Source organism: Chlamydotis macqueenii, chromosome 1 (assembly GCF_036417535.1).
Source record: "Chlamydotis macqueenii isolate bChlMac1 chromosome 1, bChlMac1.mat, whole genome shotgun sequence".
NCBI lineage: Eukaryota > Metazoa > Chordata > Aves > Otidiformes > Otididae > Chlamydotis > Chlamydotis macqueenii.
In genome coordinates this window covers 80,169,020-80,192,711 of record NC_141556.1, presented here as the reverse complement: position 1 = coordinate 80,192,711, position 23,692 = coordinate 80,169,020, and the positions used below count along the sequence as shown (strand labels likewise).

General features: G+C 41.5%; 1 protein-coding gene across 3 annotated transcripts; it reads right to left on the bottom strand.

Moving 5' to 3' along the window:
- Positions 1-3,311: 3,311 nt before the first annotated feature.
- Positions 3,312-20,051, bottom strand: CREBL2 (cAMP responsive element binding protein like 2). 3 transcript variants are annotated; one of them, XR_015260019.1, is made up of 5 exons: positions 19,896-20,051; positions 9,494-9,691; positions 8,197-8,344; positions 4,603-4,725; positions 3,312-4,031 (listed from the first exon to the last, which is right to left on the bottom strand). XR_015260019.1 is itself a non-coding variant. In XM_086758179.1 (4 exons), exons 1-4 carry the CDS (start codon positions 19,908-19,910, stop codon positions 4,027-4,029), a joined length of 366 nt encoding a protein of 121 aa, XP_086614305.1. In that variant the 5' UTR covers positions 19,911-20,051; the 3' UTR covers positions 3,315-4,026. The 3 variants fall into 3 exon arrangements, 2 of the variants coding, with proteins under 2 accessions (XP_086614305.1, XP_086614314.1); XM_086758179.1 differs by lacking the exon at positions 4,603-4,725 and having other exon boundaries at positions 3,315-4,031; XM_086758188.1 differs by lacking the exons at positions 3,312-4,031; positions 4,603-4,725 and adding an exon at positions 6,285-7,452 and having other exon boundaries at positions 19,896-20,050.
- Between the last annotated feature and the right edge of the window lie 3,641 nt (positions 20,052-23,692).

Genomic DNA, 23,692 nt, shown 5'->3' with positions numbered 1-23,692 from the left:
CAATTTGCAAGCATCCCGCAGGCTGGCTGTCTCCTACCCATCAGTGGGGCTCAGGGAGTCAAAAGAGGGGCAGCTGAGTTACCGAATGAAGGAAAAGGAAGAGTAAGGCAGAGATCACAAACTCAAAAGAAATCAGACTGTAGAAACTTTACCAATGGAACAACTTGCTTTACAGCAACACCGTCAAAATCCCTTCCCATGAGATTTTACCATGCAAACATTTCTGTAATTTTGGTGTATGAAAACAGCACAAGCATAACAGAATATATTAGCATTATTAAAGCTAAGATAAAAGAAAAAAAAATCAAGTGTTTTATATACTCATTTTTCATCCAAATGTCGGAGCAAAATTAAAGGATGCTAGTGATGCTAGCTAACAGCTTCTGTATCATTTAAGTGTATGGTTACAGGTGATCAGGTTGGAGCAGTTTAAGAGGTTTCTGCCTTTCAGATGAGAAACAAAAACTGACTCTAAGTAGACTCAGTCCAATCAAAGCCAAAGGAAAATGAGTTTGTGAAAACAGTTCTTCAGTGACCCTGCCAATACCAGAAATACTCTCTGACACATGTAATAATATTTTGATCTTCAAAGGAGGGAGCTAAAGCCTACAAGAAAACTTTGAATGGAAAAGAAAAGATGGTGCACAGGTAGGAAAAGAGCTTGAAACACTAGATTTATTGTTTAATGAAAAGCAACTCAAGTTTCTTTTCCCTTTGGAGGGCAGAAGATGAGTTTGCAGGGGCCCAGGCTTCCAAATGCATAGACCCTACTTGTAGCCTGATCACTGCAGGCTGAGTTTTCCTTGCCCCTTGCTATAACAAATTTGTGACCACAAAAGCTCCCAGTGTTCCTTGGAAGGTTAGTGGTCAGCTCCCCACAACAGAAAAGAAACAAGTGCATCAACATTGATCCTCTTTTACTCTTACCATCTCTACATAGAGCTTCAAATCAAGCATAATAGAAAAACAGCAATCCTGCTTAGAAGCATTCGGGACAATGTCTGCACTTCTCCTCATCCTTTGTAATTAACTTGAAATTGCCACTTTATAAAATTCTCACTGGTGTCTGAAAACAGTTATCTAGTAACAAAGACAGGGAAAATTAGGTTTTACAGTAGAGAATAATTTTAATCCATGTTAATGGGAGATATTTAAGGTGAAAGCTGGTGATAGTATTTCTGACAGACGAAGGCAAATCTGCATTAGCAACAGGCACATTTGTTTTGTTTATAGGACTTATTTCATGCAAAGAGCATGATTCAGAAAAAAATGCAGGGTGAATGCAAGCAATCACAAGAGGCCATTCATCATTCTGCCTACGTTTTTTTTTGTTAATGCATCCACAGAACTGCAACTGTGCTCATTCCACAAGAGAGAAGTCCACGCCAGAGGGATTAAAACAGACAACCTTTATCATCGTTCGCCAGCTGTCAGTCAGCCTTTTTTATCTGCCAGTATGTGTAGACAATATCAGCTCCATTAACAATGGCACTCCTTTAGTGGCACTGGATTGAAATGATGACAACATTAAGCGGCTACTGCAAAAAGACACAAGATTACATAAACCCAGAAAGCTGAAGTAGTTAATTGGTTGTTTCTCAAACACTTGAGGCAATCCACTTTGATTCCATTGGTATACTAGTAATTAAAAAGCTAATTGCTATTTTATTTCAGAAGGCAAGAAACCCTAAGAATAAAGTCATGAGAAATGCAGCCCGCTGAAGTGAGACTGGTAATGCTTTCTGTTCTCATCAATAGGGCCCTGCAGTACAAGTGAGCTATCCCCTTGTGAGGTTGGCACACATCCTTGTCACAAGAGTAATTAGCTGATCAGAAATCTAGGTGGTATCTCCTTCCCCTTCATCTGAGATCCCAGACAGAATTCTAGGCTTAAAAGGAAAACTAACACTATTACTCTATTTACTTTGTTGAAACCTCTTCTGGCTGATGTTCATGACATAAAGGCCTTTGGGCCAAAATTTTCGCTCACTAATGTATTTCCTGGCCAGCTCCATAGAGTGTTTCGGGTACATAAACCCAAGCTGAACTTACCCTTTCGTTTGAGAACACCATCACTGGTGAAAGCGCTTGTCAACCTGAAATTCTACAGAAATACAAGTAACAGAGTAATCTAAATCTCAACGGTTCAAGTCAAAGAAGACTTACAACTTTGTGAGTAGCAGAACCACTTCAATACATGCCCAACATCTACAATTGAATGCCATCATCATTGCTGTCTGCTGACAGTGTTGCCTTCCTCCTGATCATCCAGCTAAACAGAAGATCACTTGAACAAGCCAAAAACAGCTCTGGGGTGAGCCAGTATCAGGACTGCTTCCGCTAGGCTACGCAGAGAAACATGAAGTGGGTCCTGAGCTACAAAGGGTGATGATATTATTAAGAGTTTGCAATGCAGAAGAGGTATTTACTCTGATGTTACTGAGAGCTTAAAATGCAGAAGGGATATTCAGTGCGAGTTGGTGGGTGTGGTATAGCAGAGAGAAACAGAAAAATAACTCATGTTTTTACATAGTCCACTGGAAAAGGAACCCTTGACAACTTTTGAAAATAGCTGCCAGGCCACTTGGGGAATAAAGGAGATTCACAGAAGACACTTTTTCTGTAGGGAAAAACAAATGTGTACCAAAAAGTAGGAGATTTCAAAGGAGAGAGGAAAGAAAAAGCCCAGAAATTCAAAACAGAAAACACTGACCTAGCAACACGGCAGGATCTATGCTCAATAGGGAGTAGGAAAGAATTGTTCTTACATCAGCAGGCATTCGGAGCATGCCACATAAGGAGATGGTGAAGTTGGAGGACACTGCTGGTATGCTTTTTCACAAGAATACGCAGCATTGCTGTCGCCAGCACTGTCTAACTTGATCAAAATTTATTTTGAAAGCTGCCATAAGAAAAAAAGGTATGGAAGAAGTCACCATTCATAGCAAGCTATTTCTATTCACATTGAACACTCTGTCTCATGAAAAGACACAGTTTTATAATCCACTTGTAGTCTTTTACTCACAAATTTCTTTCATCATCAAAACACTTATCAGCTGCAGCATAATTAAGATTGTCACCATTACCCACCCTAATATATTAAGACCATACACAAGAAGTGTTTGAAGCAGCAGTTCATGTTAGTAGTGTTGATTTAAGCCAGCTGAGAGTTACAGGCATACACACAAAAAAGCAAGTCTGATCTTGCACTAGTTATGGAAGCAAAATTTCTACCTCTCAAGTGTTTTCTCTGGGGGGAAAAAAAAGAAACCAGAAGTCAGTTGTTTGAGTTTTTTTGGTTTTTTTGTGTTTGTTTTTTTTTTTTTAAATGAAGTGTTGCTGAAAATCATTAGCTAAACAATGACAGCATTTTCTAGTTACAATTTAAAGTGGGTAAGATAAAGAAAATACAAATAATGGTATAAATAATAATCAAGCAACAGCCTTTGCAGAAACTGCTTAAGGCAATGGCTATAACTGACATTACAAATTCTACTTCTATATCTACAGATACAAAACTATACATTCCATAAATACAGCATCAGTTGAATGAATTAGTCCACTGCTTCACTATTCAGTATGGGATACCTCAGATTTTGCTGTGGATTAGAAGCTTCTGTTTTCTAATAGAAATCCACAACAGTCATACAAGAAATTCAGTTATTGACATAACTTACAGAGAAATTAATTCTCAGTGGCACTAACAGCAGGAAGCTCCCAAGCTGGTGTTTTGCCTTCCTTACCCACAATAGGGATTTCTACATCAGCCAATCCTCTGTCACTCACACTGTAACTCCTAAGCATAATCAGAAGGACTAGGGTTCTTATTTCAGCCTTTCCTCAGATTTCTCTATGTTTTTAGACTAGTGTCAGACATTTGGTCCTTATATTAAGAGTAATTTTATAGCTAATTATAGATATTACAATTTCTTGGAACACAGTAAATGGAACTGTGATGCCAGATCTTCTCCATCTCTTCATGGGATGCCAGGAAGAACTAGATTCATTATTGATGTAGATTAATCTTCACCCTAAAATGTAAAAGGGAAATAAAAAGAAAAGACAAGTCAGCCACAGGCACTCTCCCAAGCCTAGTCATGGTTTCAGCTGTCAAGAAAGAAAAAAAAAAAACTTTTTGAAATGTATCTAATACATTTAAAAAAAACCCCACACAACACAACCAAACACCTCCAATATAACAGTCTTTTGAAAAGCACTTAATAGAATGCAGGTTCTTTGGCAAATACTTATTATTATTAGATTATGAAAGCAAACCATGATTTTTTTTTAACTGAAAACATTTTGTGATTATACATGTTAAGTGACAAGTCTATTAAAGGTATCCATGTCATTTTTCAGGATTCTATGCCCCAAGCATATATTGGGGATTAAAAAGACAGTATCTAGTATATCTTATCAAGTTTACACTACCTGGTACATCCTTGGGTAAAATTCTCCAAAAAGTTTAGTGCAACTGCATCAGCATCAATTGAGTTCAATCTCACTACACCTTACTGTAACAGAGTCCTAGCACTGTTATAAACACCAATACTACAGACAGCATTTTTGGAAGACAGTGGATAGTTTCCAAGAGATACCCACCTTTAGCTGGGCAAATGGTTCTAGCTGACCATTAGATTTCCACGGCAAGTGGGAAAATGAAGCATTTCCAGGCTTATTTCCTTTCTTCAATGTTTGTGAGAGAGAACCAGCTGCACACACTCACTGCAGGAGAAATGGGTGGAAGGCTGTACCCATCTTACACAAACAGAGGATAAGACCAAGCCGTCCTCCATTACTCCAGGGTACTACATGAGACTCCTACTCAGAGGACCTGGTTGTATCACTCTCTAGGAGCCACCTCAACACGAAGGAAGACTGTAACCATGAGAGTATCAAATGAGCATGAACCACAAACATTTCTGTTAGTTTTAGTTTTCAAGCAGAACTGCTGAAATTCAAAGTCCAAAATAAAGGACTCGGAGATTCACCTAAGCCCAGAACATTTATAACATAGCACAATCTGCCATGTGATCGAAGCCACAGAACTTTATCTAATTAAATACTGTTACTGGGAATCTTACATTTTGTAATGAACTTCAGCATCTAGAGCAGGATGGAAGACTGCAGTCAGCCTCTAACTCTGTGTCACGCTTATTTTGGCTTCCAGAACAAACATGGAAACAGTTTGAGATGATGGAGGCTCTACCATGCCTCCTGTCCCATCAGCATGAAGCACAAAAAACCTGTTAGAACATGAATGCTGCTATTTGTGCCACAGAGCTGGGCCCAGGCTTGCCAAACACAATCCTGTAATGCCAACTGCTGGCTAAGCCAGGAAGCAGGAGCCACTGTGATGAGGAACAGATGAAAACTGTTGCTCATCACAATGAAAAAATTCCAACACCTCATTTCCTCCGTAAAACTAAACTTAACTCCTGAGATGAGAAGTTTCTTGTTTGGTAGAGAGGAAAAAAAAAAAAAAAGAAGAGTGGAGGGAAGAGAGCCAGTAGGGTATTTCTGGTGAGATCAGAGCTGCGTCTGGCACATAACCTAGTGCAAAGTGGAGCTGTTCTGGTCACGCATACCATAACTCCTCTGCATGTCTTCTACGTCCCTCATTCAGAAAGACACTTAAGTATACACACAACCTTTGAAATATATGTTTAATTACAATACATAGTTTACATTTGAAACAAGACCGTGTAAGTCTAATTCTAACTAAAAATAATATATTATACTTCTGGCATGATCATGTTACAAAATCCAACTGCAAGGTTCACAGAGTATAATTCTGGACATCTGGCCTACGTTGGTTTTTTTTTTTTCCTCCAGAGAATCCAGAAAAAGGGCAGGCAAGCATTCAACACAGACAAAAATCCTAAAACTTACAGGTTGGCTTTGTTACTATCTTTCAGGACAAAGTACAATTTAGTGCTTAAAATGTGGGGGATGGGGGGTGCGGTGGGGGGGTTTGTAACAACACACGACCCTCATATCCTCCCTATCTCTGCCTCAGTGTTACTTAACATTTCATAATAGTTTTCCATGTCTATGCAACATTTCTAGCAATTGCTAACTCAGTACATGTGTGGAGGGTCTAGAGAATAAACTTAAAACCATGCCTTAAGGATTGAGTGCTCAGAACGGAATTCTGAAAACAACTCAGCTGTACACTGAAGTATGGCACTTTATTATTTTCAGCTCTTTCAACTAATCCTGAGTTGAGATAATGCTAAACAGACCCAATGAGCTCAATAAAAAGAAGGCAACATTCAGTCTAGTGAAGTAATCCATTATGATATTTATTCTATGAAACAAAGAAGAAAACAAAATTTAAAAACGTTCCGTGCATTTCATAAAATACAGAGAAAGACATTGTCACAAACAAAACAGATAGCAAGCAAGCAAAACCCCCACTGAAAATCCTGAGAGCTCCACTCTCCATATTGGATCATACAAACACAAAAAGCACATCCAGGAGAAAGAGTAGCCTAAGGAAAGTAGCAGGTTCTCTGTCAGTATCTGGGATGAGTATATCGGCCCAAAAGACTTTGTCCATCACTCTCTTATCATAAATTCAAACTGATGCAACTTGGTTTTCCTCGTTAGGTTTAGCTGGGAAATCAGGCTAGCACAGCAGAATTCATATTAAGTTGCAGGCTAGAAAGATACTAGGGCCCAAAGCGTAGGTGGATACAGAAAGACAGCAGGGCACGATGGGTGGAAGGAGACGGCAGTTGTTCCACTGCTGGAAGCAAGGTAGAAAAACATGCTTCGACTATCTTACAGGAGCATGAGGGGTGGGAAATACATCCTGCAAAAGAAGTATGGGCAGAAGCAGGGAATATATCTAGTGCCTCTCTTTAAAAGAGTCCAGTAACATAAGGCATGCTGCATTATAAAAGGATGCTGAAAGCAACACCTTTATTTAGGTTACAAATTACATTACTGTAAACCTTCTTACTGAAAGCTTTTGATCCAGTTCCTTCTCCTAAACCTACGGTACTCCATTTGGCTTTAGCAAAGCTGTTACAAGATCCTCCTCTTGCTTTTATTTTACAGAACCTCTCAAGACTCCCACAATGGTTACCAACCACATAACTAGTGACCACAAAGCCAGTCTAATTCTGGGGCTCTGATACAAAAGCAGCCCTCATCTCTTAGTGGGAGTGTCCAAAAGCTGCCATAGCTATATTTGGAGAGGGCAGTGTAGAGAAAGGAAGAACAAGGCTCCGCTTGCACAGACACCTATTACCCCAAAACTCCACTCCATGCAGGCTTAGGAACACCACAATCAAAGAGTTTCACGTGGGGAGGTGCAAAGAGAAGACAGCAGGCTGGGATCCTTCTCCTTGCACCTGGGAATGCATCCACTTCTCTGATAACAGCATTCTTCTGCTAGCTACCAAGCTTTCTCTGCTGCAGTGCAGAAGGTTCTGCATTGGCCTCCTGTGAATGATGCACCATGGAGGAAGATTGTTACAGTTACAAATGTGGTTTTCATGTGGTTTCTTAAAAACATAATGCTAGGAATTCATATTTTTAAAGAAATTACAGTAAAGTAAATGCTACCCCTGTAGCATGAAATAGTTCAGAATTAGAAGATGTGAGGTATAGAATTGCCCGTGCTAGACCTTAACTCTGTTCCTTTGCATGTAAGTATCAGGAATATGGCTTTATGTCACGTGATCTTTTCACCTTTCAATCCCCAGAAGAACCTTATTTCACTCCCTGGCCAAGCACAAATGAGGCAGAAAGAAGACTCCATAGGAAATCCTAAGCCTCATTTGGGATTTCTCACTTTTGAGTGCTTGCAGCTAGAATAATGTTTTCTTGATGGAGTTTTTAAAATTGAATTCTATTTTATGTGCTCCATTTACCTTGCACTAGGAAAACAGAAAATGCTGTAAAAGATCAAGGTCTCAGGTCTTCACAAGTGTCCCCAGGCCTTGGTGAAACACAAAGATTGAGTCGTCTTTTAAAATAACTGCCCAGCTTCCTAGCCAGCATAATTTCTGTGTTGGCCATGTAAACATTACACAGAGTCTTTGTACCACCCACTAAGCATTTTGCTTCAATCAACTATTTGTGCCCAAAAGCACATCCTTATGTTTTTTTTCCTACACCACAGCCATCCTCCTACACCACAAAAGATGTAACAAAACGGGAATTAATCATAGGCTGGATACTCACAGGGATTGCTGCTGTTTGCTTCTGTCTTCCCAGCCTTGGCAAGTTTGGTTGAGTTCTGCTGTGCTTTGCCTTGCTCCTCTCCAGTTAGCAGGGCTTTTATTTCAGAGGGGATTTTCCCTTGGTCCATCGCCATGCACCACTGCTTGTACTGAAATATGCAAACACATTAGGCATTAGCAAACTGCCAGGATCACATCAGCAGACAAAACAGAGCCGTAATCTTTACCTTCCGGTATATTCATTTAAGGTTTGAATTTACTGGGCTGAAGCCGCTTACAAAACTGCAGAGCACTAATGAGCTAAGCACGTGTCCATGGCAGCATACCTGGCCTCAGTAAATCCTGTTTCAGTCAATAAACTGCTACTCAGTGGCAGTACTAGACACAATACTGTAATTATTAAACAACATGGAACACTTTGTGCATTTTCTCGCTGCTAGCATGCCAGAATACCGTTCCAGTTCATGGCTTATTAAAAACAAATATTTCACATGACTCTGGGGCTGATCGACTATTAAGAGCTCCTTTCTAATTGTGCAAGGCACGGTTACAGTACATGTGCCTTATTCCTAGTTCCCTCGTCTTATATTCTTCATTGGCAAACCTCGAAGCACACCGAAAAACCTGTGGTCAGCTGGCTGGCTTTCCACCCAAGCCTAAACCTATTGACTTGTGGTGATCAGCCCTCCCCATTCCAACAAACCCAGCACAAGGTCAAGGCAATATGCTCGGCTCCAGTGAAACTTCAGTGGCACCTCAAGACCACTGAGGAGCCGAGGCTGTTATTTCCAGATGAAACGTTCTCTTTGGCTAATGCAGCTTGTTTGGCCAAGACACCCATCTTATACATGCTGTAAACACAGGACAGCTGTGCAACTATCTAGGCAGAGAGGATGTTGCAAGAATCAACCTCCCTCACAGAGACAAAGGTCTGTGGGAAACAATTACACACTTTGGATACATGTCCCCCTTGACATCTTAACACATCTCTTTCCATCCTCTACCTCTTTCTACCTCTGTCAGAGGTTTTCCAAAACAAACATTTCAAAGACAACAGACTCATAAGCAATGACACTTTCTTTGCTTGCTTTCCAGTTCAAAACCAGTAGATAACTTGCAATGTGAGGTTCACATTCAACATGCAAAGTAGGCAAACAGCTGAATGCATCTGTTACTGATGTTTTGATACCTCATGGCTAACCAAATCCCACTCTCAGTCACAGGGATTTCCAGAACAAATGTCCACAAGAGCAGGCCCCAAATAATATCAAGGGTTAGGTTAAATGATAGTTTCTTACCATTTCAAGCTCTTCTCTGAGAGCACAGATGGCTCGCTCTCTGCTTGAAACCAGCTCTTCCAGGTACTGGTACCTCAGCTTCTTCCTGGCTCTGCACTCTCTTGCGCTCTGACGACTTCTTTCAAGTTTTGCCTTCAAGTCTATTTTGGCTGGTTTACGACCTCGCTTGCCTGGTTTCTTTACCTTGCCTCCAACCACCTGGAAAGGAAGGATACATTAACGATCCTGTTCTGCAAAGGGAATGCTGGAATCATGTCATTGTGCCTACTAGGTGTCTCAAGCAGAAAATCTTGTATATATTTTCACTCATTCTGGAGCAACAGAGCAAAGAATGAAGTTGATGTTGTTTTCAGTGACAGCATCAAAAACAAAAGGGAGGAATATGACTTCATATTGAAGTTAGTGCTTAAGCAGTCCTAATAGTCTGATTTGGATGAGCTCCACAGAATGGCTGAGGTTGGCAGGGACCTCTGGAAGTGATCTGGTCTAACCTCCCCTGCTCAAACAGGGCCACCTACAGCTGGTTGCCCAGGACCATGTCCAGACAGCTTTTGAGTATCTCTAAGAATAAAGACCCCACCACCTCTCCGGGCAACCTGTGCCAGTGCTCAGCCACCCTCACCATAAAATGCATTTCCTGATGTTTAGGTAGAACCTCCTGTGTTCCAGTTTGTGTCCACTGCCTCTGGTCCTGGCACTGGGTACCACTGAAGAGGGCCTGTCTCCCTCCCAGGTATTTATACACACTGGTGAGATCCCCAGAGCCTTCTCTTCCACCGGCTAGGCAGTGCCAGCCCTCTCAGCCCTTCCTCATAGGAGAGATGCTCCAGTCCCTTCATCATCTTCGCAGCCCTTTGCTGAGCTCTCTCCAGTAGCTCCATTTCTCTCTTGTAGTGGAGAGCCCAGGAACAGACGCACTACTCCAGAAATCTAAGTGGATATCTGGGACATCTAGGAGACAGATGATCAGGCAATAACATAGTGAAACTGTTTTAATATTATCAACAATTCCTATCCTAATACTTGCCAGCTCTAGAAAGACTATATTATGGACTTTAACACTTCAATTTGGAAGAAAATATTGATTTATAAGAAAATAATCTAAAACTTAAGTTTTGCTGCAATGAAGTGATCACAGTTTCAGCCCAACCTAAAGATGAAACTTGTCAGAATTATACACCTGCCATCTGAGCTTCCTCAGTCCTGATTTATTGCTAAATAATCTTCTGAGGAATTTTACTAAACGAGGAATTCAGTTTCACTGAGGCCTACCTCTGCAGCCTCCATTCCAGTTGCATCCAACCACTCTGGCCGTGTTTACTTTTTAAATGATACTACACAGCCTGGAAAATCGCCTCTTCACACCTCCTCATGCAACCTGTCCCCACGTTAAACTCTTCCAGTGCCTAATTGATATCTCCCTTGCAGAACTGTAACCTCCCAGTTTCTTGTCTTATGGGCTGCAGGTTTTGCGGTCATTTTCCCCTCCCCTTGGCGGCTCCTTTTATCACAGGTCAGAAAGCTTCTCTTGCCACAAATAAAAATGAAGGGAATAGTTTCCTCAATGTTTACTCTCCCACCCAAATATTTCACTCTTAACATGAGAGCATGGCACATGAAAGTCTTAAATATGGTTTGAAATTCAGCACAGTGGCCATCGGGTAGTATCGCCCTGTAAGCACTGCGTCAGCCACACACTCCCCCCCTCCCCTCCAAAGTGAGGATTTCTCTTTATTTGCATTCTGACTGCACTGTTTGAATGGAGGGGGTGTGGAGAAACACACCTAACACACACCTACGTACAAGAATTTCACTGCTGGCTTAGTGCTTCACCATGCTGTATCTAGGTGGCACTTCTTCTAATAGGCAGTGTTCAAAATATCAGAGTTCATATAAAAAAAAAAAAGGCACTTTTTACTGTGTGATGCTACAAAATAAGTCAGCTTTGACATTCAAAGAAGTCACTTGTTCTACAAACTTAGCAGGCTGCAATAAAAACAATAACACAGTGAACTGATGTGCTAGAATGAATTCAACAAAAAGGATTATACAATTGAGTCTATTCTTTCTTTGGAAAGTGAGTCAACAATCACATGCCAACATAATCCTACCCTCTCTATATTGCCTCTCCTAATTTATTCAGGAGTAGCTGGCTACCATAAGCACATGGAGGAACAGAAAGTACTTAATGGACATCTAGTGATAACAAAACAAACATAATGCATTCAGAAAAGCAAAGGAAAAAAATAACCATCTCTTTTACATTTCAACTGCTGAATACAGTTTGCATAATTCATTCACTCCACCAAGGTGCCCACCTTAAAATCTTCTAGTTCGGATACTATATTCACCAAAAGAGTATAAAACTAACCAGCCATGGCCAAAGGGGAAAGATGCTCCGAAGAAAGGAAAGCGACTGTTCCCCTTCCAGTGTGACAGGCACGGCTCTGTCCTCTCATGGAACCACACTCATACTTACACCTGCTGTGATTTACACTCCTAGCTCAGTAGGAGTTAGAAATATGCACAGTCTTCCCAGGAGGGGCTGTAGGCACTCACAATTTGCTATCCATTATTACTTGCACTTGAAAGATTTCTGGATATTACATTATGCACTACAGCCAACGTACTCCAGTTCTCAAAGACGTTTAGCGCCTGAGGCTCTTCTGTGCCAACGCAAAGTAGTTTGAAGTAAATCTTTGAATTCAAGAGCTAGATAAGGTCTTGTAGAAACATACACTCTAGCTCTCTTAAAAATCTCTTGCCATTCTGAGTTCTGACGCTCCAGAAGAGTGAGCTAGCACTCAAGGTCAGAGTCCCAGCGCACCACATACAGCCACATGAACAAAAAAAAATAACTCTAGTCTTAGTCCTGCGCAGGAGCACGTCACAGCCGTGTCCTTTTATCAAAACATCAGGCACGTGAACAGTTGCTACCATGCTGTTTCGCACAAGCAGCAAGTTAAAGCTGCTTACAAAGAGCACCCAGCCTTTCCACCCCCAGCAGTGGGGCAGGCACTGGCACTGGGAAGCACTCGCAAGCACCACAGCTTCACTGCAATTAAATCCATCCACCACCACAATCTCACAACATTTCTTTTTAAGGAGCTGTTATTTTACAGCATCTTGTGTATGTTTATATGCAGTCAGTGTGCTTTTTAAGGTAGAGGTCACATCAACACAGAAAATATACAAAGGGCAAGGGAGAGTGGCCTGTTACGCCAATAGGGTATCAAGGGAGCTCGTACAAACTCTGAGTTTAAAAGCCTGTTTTTATGGAGAGATCTAGAGATGTGGACATAAAACACTTAAAGGCACTTTGTAGTCTGCAAGGAAATTAGACACTGGTGTAAACTGGTTTGCACATTGCAATGGCATCCTCCATCCATCATTATCAATTAACTGCTCTCCTTTTAGTTACTCTAGAGAGCTTTCTGCAAAGAGGCGTACTAATTGCTCTCTGTTCCCCAAGGTCTTTCACCACTGCAGCAGCACTGCACACAAGTTCCCTTACGGAACAAAACAGGCTTGTACCTCTTGGGTCATTGCTTGTCAATGCTCTAACCGCCAGGCCTATGGAAATAATCAAAAGCTTCCTTCCATTTTAACTCTGCCTATAAGCAGCAAGACCCTAATAATCTGTCTTCACACCACCCCGAAAGACTCGTACTGTCTTTGCAGCTCCTGAACTGGAGTTCACCATACAATTAGGCATCACCCTGCACAGCTAGTTTGGTAAGCAATTTAGTAAAATCCTGCATCCCTAACAGTTTTTCCTTACCAGTATTTAGAAGCTCCTGCCGTAGCCTTAAGCAACCAAGCTGGCGGGGGGGGGGGAGTCTGATAAATCCCTTGCCACCATCCCACATTACCCTATCTCCCTGGCTCCTAGTCATGTTTCCATACTCAGTTGCTATGCTAATGTGACAGAAAGACAAAGCAGAAGTGCTAGTTGACATTGAACATGGCAGCAGACCAAGAAAAAAAACCAAGCAAGCAAACATTTTTTATTCCCTGTGTATTCCTACAGAGTTTACAAAGGGATAGGTTCTATTAGAATTCATCAGCAGGTATTTGTTTGTTTTTTTTTTTTCCACGAAATCATAAGCAATCAAGACCCAGAACAATATTAATCATAAAAATGGTCATAGAAATATTAAGAATGATAAGCATTTGTCATAAATCCGACCAAGCTCCTATTTCAGATCACTCAGAATTCAGAAAATAGAAAAATGTAATTCCTTCCATTTTTAAGACAGTACTTAGATCATAACATCATTCTCACCTGGCATCAGTGTTCAGGTATGAAATTATTTGACCTGGAATTGGAAATAGTTTCCATTACTTGCCCTGATTCAGAAAAAGCCCTCAAATTTCTGGATTTTTTTTTTATTTCAACCCACCTCCCAAAAAAAAAAGGATTCAACAGATCTCTACAGAAGCACTGCCAGATTGCACGATGAAGAAAGGTCCTCTTTTGGAAGGACCTATGTAGATAGTATGGCTACATAGCATTCACACCCCCAAGGAACTGAGCCACTCCGATAGAAAATTGTGATAAAGCTGGCCTCACTGTGACACCTGCAGGTTTTGGACGATTTGGCAGATTAAAACAACGCTATCCGAACCACTGTTCAGCACTGCTAATCAACAGTGCTGATCACATTGACCAGTTCCTCCGGCAACTCTCAGTTCATTCCGAGATAAACAAACAGCTCTTAAGTGCCAGTACTTGAGATCCAGCTCAGGAATCATCCTAAAGATATAGGGCTGCAGAATCTTAACTTAGTGTGGAGCTGACAATTATCTACAGAATTTATATAAAACTACAAAAGTGATTAGCAAGAAATAAAAACAAACCTAAGCACTGCATTCATTATAGTAGACAGGGGAGGAACCTATTCACACTTGCAAACATTTTCTCAAATCAGTAATCAAATGAAGTTAGCCACAAGTCTAATAAAGATTAAGGTATCTGACCTGCTAAGTCACAGCATATCATTCACAGTAGCAATATAAAACCCAGCTGGAAAGTATGCTGGTTATTCCTCCAGTGCATGACATTTTATATGCTTAACACAGACTATTTAGTTAATTTTCACCAGCAGACAAAATGCATCCAATAATGATCCAAAAATGTAAGATACAACTTAGTGAGCAAACACTTCATAAGTCTTAAGCAGATACATCAATAGAAATCAATCCTACAACTCTAATCACACAAAGTGATTAAAATACTGAGAATGTAATCTTTAGCACAGATGTGTGAAGAAGACTATCTTTGCCGAAATGTCTATTTTTTAAAAGCATAAGCTAGGAAGAAATATCAAGTTTTCATAAACTGTTACAGAGGCATCCACAATGGTTAAGTGTTACGGTGTTACGGTTCAGGGTAGGAATCACTATTTAGACTCTGCAGCGATCATGCAGATGCCACCTTACCTCTCAACAGTTGAGAGTCCTTCTCTTCCCTCCAGGAAGGACTTACAGCCTCACATGCGGAAGTATGTCCACCAACACACTACGTGCGTTCTCGCAGTTTATGCTAACAGAACCCAAGCACTTCTTTAAATCTCTATTAAGAGCTTGAAAGAGGCAACAGGGATGGTCAACTAGCACTATGCTATGTATATCCTCCTAGCCCACTGCAAACGTGAAATAAAACGGTTCTAGCTGTTCTACAGGGTTTAAGCTCATCCATTTTCCTTACCCATTGCAAATGTGAGAAAGCAGACACATCATCTGAGAAGCACTGACCAGCAACTTGTTAGGCAATTTCAAATTGACAAATGTTTTATCTCAAATTGTAAGTAAAGCTATTTAGGTTTTATATTTCCAAGCACGCAGCAACGAGAACACTTTACGTCCAGATATGATCCTAGATGGAAGAATTCTTCAGCACTTTGCAAATCTATTCACTGTGAAAAAGCACTGAAGGATGAAAACATGGTAACCCACCTCCTTAACAGCTGAGGTCATTATGAAAACAGATCCTGTGCTTCACTCTCAGTCGCTCCTGAGCGCTCTGACATTCCTCAGGGTCAATTCCGGGATCCTGTGAGATCGCCCCTCTCTTTGTGATCCCAGTCACCCAGAACAGTGAGGGTCACAGGCAGAGACATGGTAGAGGACACCTCATGAATGAAGATCCATCAAGCACGAGATTTCACATCTGACTGGCTCCCACACTCCCTCCAAAGGACATCTGCATCCCTGCCTTTTATGACTTTGAACAAAACTCCCCTTGCCTCAGGATGACAGACGGCAGGGTATTCGATGATTGAAAGCTAGGCAGTGGGGAAAGCAGTGCAACTCCTCATGCCCTGCCCTGACACCAAGTGCTCCCCCAAAATGAAAAGGCTGTATGAACATCAGAGCGAGACATTGACAGATGCTCGATCCATAAATATAAATGCCCTGTATGAACAGTTTATCTGAGGGCTTGCTTTTTCAAACTCATTTTGAAAACACTCTGACCTTATCTATTTAAACGTTTTTCTTTCACTTCACACATTGCAAGTTTGTGGAAATTTAGAAGTAGTCAGACCTCAAGACCAACGTCCTTGCCCAAGGCCCTGGGACCAGCCCGACGGAGAGCAAACAGTCTGAGCTGGAGACCTGGCTTTCAACTGCCACAGCCTCTTTTACAGGTATAAAGGACTCTGCTTCTTCATTTCAAGGATGCAGCAATTTATTTACAAGCAAAAGAAAGCCAACAGCCAAGAACCAGTCTGTTCAAAGTTGAGAAACTAACTTGGAATTAAAACATGTCCAAGAGATTGAGATCTACTCTTTTAAAAATCTGAAGAGTGGACTGTTTTATTGTCATCAGAACTGGATAACAAAAGCTTTTCCTAAGCCTGTTTTTTTTACTTTCCTTCGTATATCCCACACATAGAAGACATTTTTAAAAAGCTGTTGGATGCATTTCACTAAATTTTCATTCCCATTCAAAAAAGTAATCAATTACTACATTCCACTGCTAAGATTAAGAATGATGCACACACACTTTTTTTAAATCCCCCTTTAAATGTAAAAATACCATTTTAAATGTAATATTTGTTTCCAAAGTGCACTTTTTCTTAAAACTCAATCTACTCATTCACGTTTTGGCTCAGTAAAGCATTATTCTTGAATAAAAATACATTTCATCTCAACTTTTTGAAAACTAAACTTTTTCCTTACAGTACAATAATATTTGTAACAGAAGAGGGCAACCCCAAACTTTGTGGTTGGTCTGTTTTTTGTTTGTTTGCTTTTAATTTCACTGGAATAACAAAAAAAGTTATCTAATTTTAAGATTTCTTTTAAAATTTCTCATTTATACCCATAAACTGAGAAGTTACTCACTCACATGAAGTATTGCCATAGTGTACCCTATAAAAATTTCTATAATTAATAGAAAATATTGCAGTTACCTATGTAGAACTGTATTTTAACAGTTACCAACAAGAGTTATTTATCAACTAACATAAATGTGAAAAAAACCTCTTACCCTAATCCTGCTTCCCAATGTATATAATAAATATATAATAAGTTATACATAGTCTTGTAAACTAACCAAGTAATTTCACCTATGAAGGCTGGCACCACAGTGACAGAATTTCTCATTTTTCCTGTGTCTAAATACTTCAGAGATACGTAAGTGTTACTTTAACAGAGATCAGTTGCCAAGAACAGCTGCATCACTCTTTCCCTCGCACAACTAATAGCTCAAACCACAGCAAGAAGTGAAACCAGTATCTGAACAAGCCGTAGTTGCAGAGCACCTCTATAGGAGAGACAAGAGATGGTCATATTTTGGGTTTGGTTGGGGGGTTTTGTGTGTATAATTTAAGAACATCCTTTAAAAAATGAAACATGAAAGTTTTCTAGATCTCACCTTCAGATATTCTACCTCTCCCTTTACTTTTTACTATTTCCTTCTCATTTTGAGGAATACATTAAGACCAATCATTTTTCGATTGCTCTCTTAAACTGGGCACAGCTAAATTATAGTGCACTAAGAATAGGGAAAAACATTAGAGCCTGCTAGGTTAATTCTGAATTCTTTACATCACACAGATGAAGGAAAACACTGACCTTGGGTGGATGCAGCTATAGAACGGTTACTTCACTACTAATGTAATTCAGTTATCTCCATTTTTACAGGGAAATTCCTTTCACAGTCACACTCGTCCAATTCACAGATAAGACTCTTCAATCACACAGGCCAATCCTCTCAATAAGGAGGAAAACGTGACTCAGTGGAACTTTTAGAAGATTTCAAGGACAAGTTGGCTCAAGCTGTCAGACCGCACTGGCTATAAAAACTAAGTATAAATAGTGCTTGCCTCACCCTGACAAAGCAACACGTAACAGGAAGAGCCTTCCCAAGAGAAATGGGATCTCTCGAATGGAGCCGCCAAACACTTAGGGCAACCTGTAGCCTCATGAACTTGTTCTGATAGGAACCTTGGCCCTTCAGAGAAACTACGGTGACGCCTTTCAGAGCAGCACGCACTTACTGACAAGTATCAGCTATCTTCAGTAGAAGATACAAGGATCCGATGTCACCCAAGGTCATTACCTAATGAAAAACCTGCTGAGGCAACAAAGATTTTCAAAGTTTTCCTTACATACAGCCACACTCAGTAATTCTGGGCAGGACCCTTTTCAATGCCACTCTCTGCACAAGTATCTCAGCAGTTAAGTATTAAAAACATCACGCTAGGAATCTGTACTTGAGACTGAATATAGGAAGAGTAAATATCCCACTCTGGACTTTTTCTTTTTCCCCGTCGCTCAACATCAATTTTTCTAAGGAAAAAAAGAGCAGAGACCTGTCTTAGTGACTTGATGAACAGTTTTAGTTTATTTTGTAAATGCATCCAAAACTTTCAGAAAAAGCAGATTATCAGGACTTCACAAAACACAACAATAGATCAAAAAATACTTTTAAACAAAAAATCTGGAAGTTATCTGTTATAAATAAGTTAATCCTGATACAGGAGAAATTAAGTGTTTTTAACACTAGAAAAAATAAAAAATCAGCTAATACTCATGAGCTATATATGCCTCCAGAATTAAATCTTTTGGATCTTCTAGACTACTGCCCTGATTACATAAACTTCCATGCAGTTCTCACAGTTGTGAGCACTTTGTTGACCTCAGTGAGGCAGATTCCCCCCACTCCTACTTGCAGTATTCAGACAAGGCCTCAATAAAACTAAACAGTGTATATGTTAATTTGGCACATCATCATGAACCTTACATATACTTATGATTCATTCTGTGAATCCTTTGTACTGCCAAATTATTGATCACATCTAAGTTTCTTAGACTTATTCCCTATGAAGTTACATGAAGTATTTTTTTCCCCTTTGAATTAAAGCAGATCAGCACAGGCAGTGTGATTGTTTTAGTAAAATTCAAGTGGGAAGGAAATTCGGTGGCTTGTGAACAGACAAGGTACCACAGGCCTGTGACTACCACATGACCAGTTTTAACACTCAAGCCCAGCTCAGAATGTATTACGAGTCAGAAGACATCTCCCTCACAGCCTACCTCAAGTTTGGTTTCATGTGGTGCACGCCTGGGGACTTAAGTGATCCCCAGCACAAAATCCAGGATAACGCCGTAACCACCACTCTAGTGAGCGGAAATACCCAAACTCAACTGGGAGTTTCAGTTGTGAAATGCTGAACTGAGTGGACACAGCAGGTATTTTCTCAGTCCTTACTTGGGCCCTGTAGGTCCTGCTTTAGGGGCACCCTGGTGCAAGCAGGCGGAGGAGGCATTCCTTGTGCATCTTCTGATGTTTCGCTCAGCTGAAAGAGAAGACCTATACCTTCAGGGATGCCAGCGTGCTGTTCTTATAAGAAGATGCATGAAGAATGGAAGCACCAGCACTCATAGCAAGGTTGCAACTCAAGCTCCGACCTGAGCACCTTACCATTTTTCCATGTTTACCTAAGAAATTCAGGGTGCTACAGAAACATGACCCACCACACCAGATCAGACCACTGGTCTGTAGCCAGCCTCAAACCCATGCCCGGAGCTTTGAGAAAAGCCAGAAGCAGCACCCAAGCGCTGTGCTCCATTGCGGGCAGCAAGTGAGGAGAGCGAATGGGACAACCCCTCCTTCCTACCGGCTGCGACCAGAGGCCTTCAAGAGCAGATTTCAGAGAAGTTTCCTTCAAAAGCCTTCAGCAGGAGCACTCACCTCACTCGCAGTTCCCTGTACTAACCGTCACGAGGCTTTGCGGGGGTGTACATCACGCACTTGCGCACCGCCTGGAGCTGGAACCGGTCGGGTTCAGGCGCAAGAGGGGCAACTCGGGCTCCCTGCACCAACCCACCGGTGTTGCCCTCGGCTCCAAACCGGCCCCCGCCCCCGGGAGCGGGCCTGGCAGCCCCTTACCTTGCTGTCATCCATGTGTGCCGCCAGCCCCGGCCCCGCACCGCCGCAGCCCCTGTACGGGGAGCACACCCGAGCCGGCCTCCCTGACTGTTTACAGCCGCCGGCCCGGCCCTCCGTTGGGCGGGCGGAGAGGAGCGGCGGCGGAGCGATGCACGCTGGGAAGAGTAGTCTTACTTGGCCCCGCGGGCCTTGGCAGCTGCCGAGATGGGGGGCGGAAGGAACTACAACTCCCAGCAGACCCCGCTGGGGAAGGGGTGGGGAGCGGCACGGCGATTAGTCCCCGCCCCGCTGGGCGGGAGAACTACATTTCCCAGAAGGCTCCTAGTGCCTGCCCTCCAGCAGCTGCAGGAGGTCGGCGGGCCGGCCCAATTTATCGGGTGCCGCTGCTAGTTTTTCCCTGTCTCACGCCCTCCGTGAGGGCGATCGCCGGCTCTGAGTCTCGCACGCTCGAGCTGTGATTCCTGATTTTAACCCCAGTCTTCCCTGCCGCTGGTATGGGCGCCGCCTTCTCCTCCATGCCCAAGTCAGCTGGCGTGCAGCAGCCTCCAGTGACCGTGATGGAGCCCTTGAGGTTCCAGCTGAGCAGCTGTGTAATGGCTTGAGCATTGAAAAACAAAAATAATAAAATTAAGTTTTCTGCTACTGTTTGCCTTGCTTTGCCCTTTGAGTTCCTGAGGACTGAACTTGGTCTTCCTGCTCACTTGGACTCTGTGTGGTGTACTGGGCCTGAGATCCAGAGCCACCCCAACCCTAAACAACCAGCCCCTGTAAGCCTTTGAGAATACCAGGTTTCCTTTTCTTTTCATGTCGACACACACTAGAAAAGGTTAATGTTGAAAGCTTTTGATGCAAAGCCAAGCTGTGCCCCCCACCCTCCACCAGGTCCCTTGAAATGAGGCCCCTGCTTGCTCAGAAGATGCAGGTACCCCAGTAAACAGCTCTGCAAACGTGGTCCGTGTTTGAAGCTTGCAGTGAAACCTGAAGCTAGGCATGTTTCATGTTGCTGCATGTTTCTTTTTATTCATGCAACCCTATTCACAAGAGTTTCCCATGACTTAATCTCTCTTACATGCAATTGTTCGGGCTAAAGGCTTTGTCATGGGATTTTCCCCCTGAATCACAGACCTTCCTCATGGGGGGATATGCTTTCTAGATGGCAGAGACAAAGCACTTTTGGAAGCTTTTTTTTCTATACATCTATATCCTTTTCAGTTGTCCAAGACAAGGCAGTTTGCATACTGCTTCCTATTCGCCTGTCCGAAAACAATGAATCCGTTCTTGCAACTCTGTGCCTGAAATAATAGTAATAAAAGAGCAGGGATGATCAGTAGGTTAACCAAGAGGCATCAGCTAATAAAGTGGAAGGACTAGCCCAACATGAGCTTCCCTATGTTGTCTCCTGTGATCCCCTCCCCCATCTTTGCCTTCAAATTGTTGAAGGACGCGGTGAGGCGTCTCATACCACCTTTGGCGCTATCCTGGGGCCATAAAGCTGGCTTTAAAAGCCAGTTGGGGGTTTCCCTGGTGAAGGGAAATATTGAGTGGCAAAGAGCCAACACAGCTCACTTAGGCAACCCTCTGTTGCAACATGAGTGGAGGAAGGAGATTAGACAGAGCCCTGATGCTGATTCAGAATGGCCAGAATCCTTTTAACCAGCAAATTAAAGTTACAGCTGCATCTTTTCCTTCCACTAGATTACCCCACACTACCCATTCTGCCTTACATCACTTAAGAAGCAGAACTCTCAGTTTCTGACCAGGATAACCACAAGTTTCCTGCATAAATACTTAAGAGTTTCTGTATGTAAGCACGGAACAACTGAACATATGCATTTCAGTCTGCTTTTCCACTATGGCTGTGCTGTCCTGGATGAATATGAATATGCAAATTAAGCGAGAGTCTGTCAGAAAGAACAGTTGTGAATGCAATTGAATATTTTATATATGCACATATATAGCACACAAGCTTATGATGTTTTAAACTGATTTTAACATCTAGGAGAAAATACCTTACAAAGCAAAGTGTGAACTCTTGGAGTTTACTGCCACAGGACACTGTAAGGCCAAGTTCAGCAGATTCATAAAAGGATTAGACAGATTTATGTTTCATAAAGAGGTACTAAAAGGATGTATTCTCCACCATCCCTAACCTAACAGTTTGGGATATTGGGGATGTACGAGAGGAGCAGAGCACAGAAAAAAGGACAAGTTCATGTATTCTGCCTAAAAAGTGTCTCCTGCTGCCACTCCCAGAGATGGAATACCGAACTAAATGGACCGACAGTCTGAACCAGCAGGGCTTTTCTTTTTTTTCATGTTGCCTAACAGGTCACCGTTTTGACCCCCAAAGACTCACAAATGAATAAAGATTTTTAAGTAAAACTTCCTTGGTTAAACTAAAGGTAGATATGATCTGTGTACTAGACCAACTCACCCTCACTAACTGCAGGTTACTGTTTTCCTAGTAAGTGCTTATTCCTAAGCAATTCTTTGGGGCATCCTGATGGTTTTATTGCTAAACCATAGTGATGCACACCAAGGAAACACTACCTTGTGTAAAACCCAATGTCACAAATTGTCTTACACAATAACTATTGGCAGTTCTCTGCTCAAATGAATTATATTTATTAAAAGAAGGGTTGTGCTTCTGAGATCCAGAGAGACTTTGAGGTATATAAATAAACTAGGTTCGGTGATCAGGCAATAGTTTAAAAATCATTGCTTATGTCAGTGTGACAAAAAAAGAGCTATAACTCACGGAGCGATTTTGCACCATGTGCTCGTACTTGCAGTGATGTCAACACATCCCAAAGAGGTGTTTGTTCTCTCTTTCCAGAACTGTAAATGCTTTAATTTGGGCAAATGGAAATCTGTTCCTCTGAAAGCCTGCCTGAAATAAGAATAAATCTTGCAACCTGTTGGTATTAAGATGCAGCATTTTGCTGAAAGTGCTCCACTCTCCATTTATGGAGTCTTCACAGATTCAGAGCCTTTGAGATCAGTTCATTCATGGATTGGAAAACAAAGACACAGTTAAGATATTTTCTTGTTTGTTTTCCAGACGTACCAAGGTGCCAATTGCTTTAATATAGATGCTAACTCATTTGCCATGTGAGGCAAGATTGTGCAAGAACAGCTCATCTTTCAATCTGTTGGGCTTTTTGTAGAACCAATAAAGAAATTGCATTGTCCTATACCCTTTAATCTGATACCCAAGAAACATTTCTGGAAATACAAGAAGAAACTCCCTATCTTTCAGTTTTTAGTCTCTGTTGATACTGAGACAGAGGGTGAGAAAACACCCTCAATTTGTCATTTATATCCATCAGTTAAATTATTTGTCACTAGGGAGTGACAAAAACATTTACATAATATTCTATATTTTTGTTTACTTATATAACTATGATAAAAGTATGCCAGATTTTATTTTTTTTTATATTAGAGAAATAAGCTATATATGCTAAGGCTCTGAAAGACCTGGTAAACACAAAACAGCAGATGCTAACAAGTACAGTGATTGATCACCTCATTGGTATGATTAAAAGAAAAGTCTGTTTAAAATAGAAGCTCTTTGAAAGCTGAATTTTAAAATCTAATCAGTATTTGAACAAAGCACAGCACATTGGGAGCCTGATCTGTGACTACTTGCTATGCACTGTATAATTAAATATTGTTGATAAGGGGTTTGCTCTCATATTTGCTAAATGTTCTACTTCGTGTCAAGATGAGCACCTTCGGTAATTACAAATGCTTGAAGTCACATCTACAAGGGGAGTTCTTCCTGTTTAGCTATTGCA

Excerpts from the sequence above, each read along its gene's own strand:
- CREBL2 (XM_086758179.1), bottom strand. Across the intron at positions 8,345-9,493 it reads TCAGAGAAGAGCTTGAAATG|TACAAGCAGTGGTGCATGGC; the intron begins GTAAGAAACTAT and ends TGCATATTTCAG.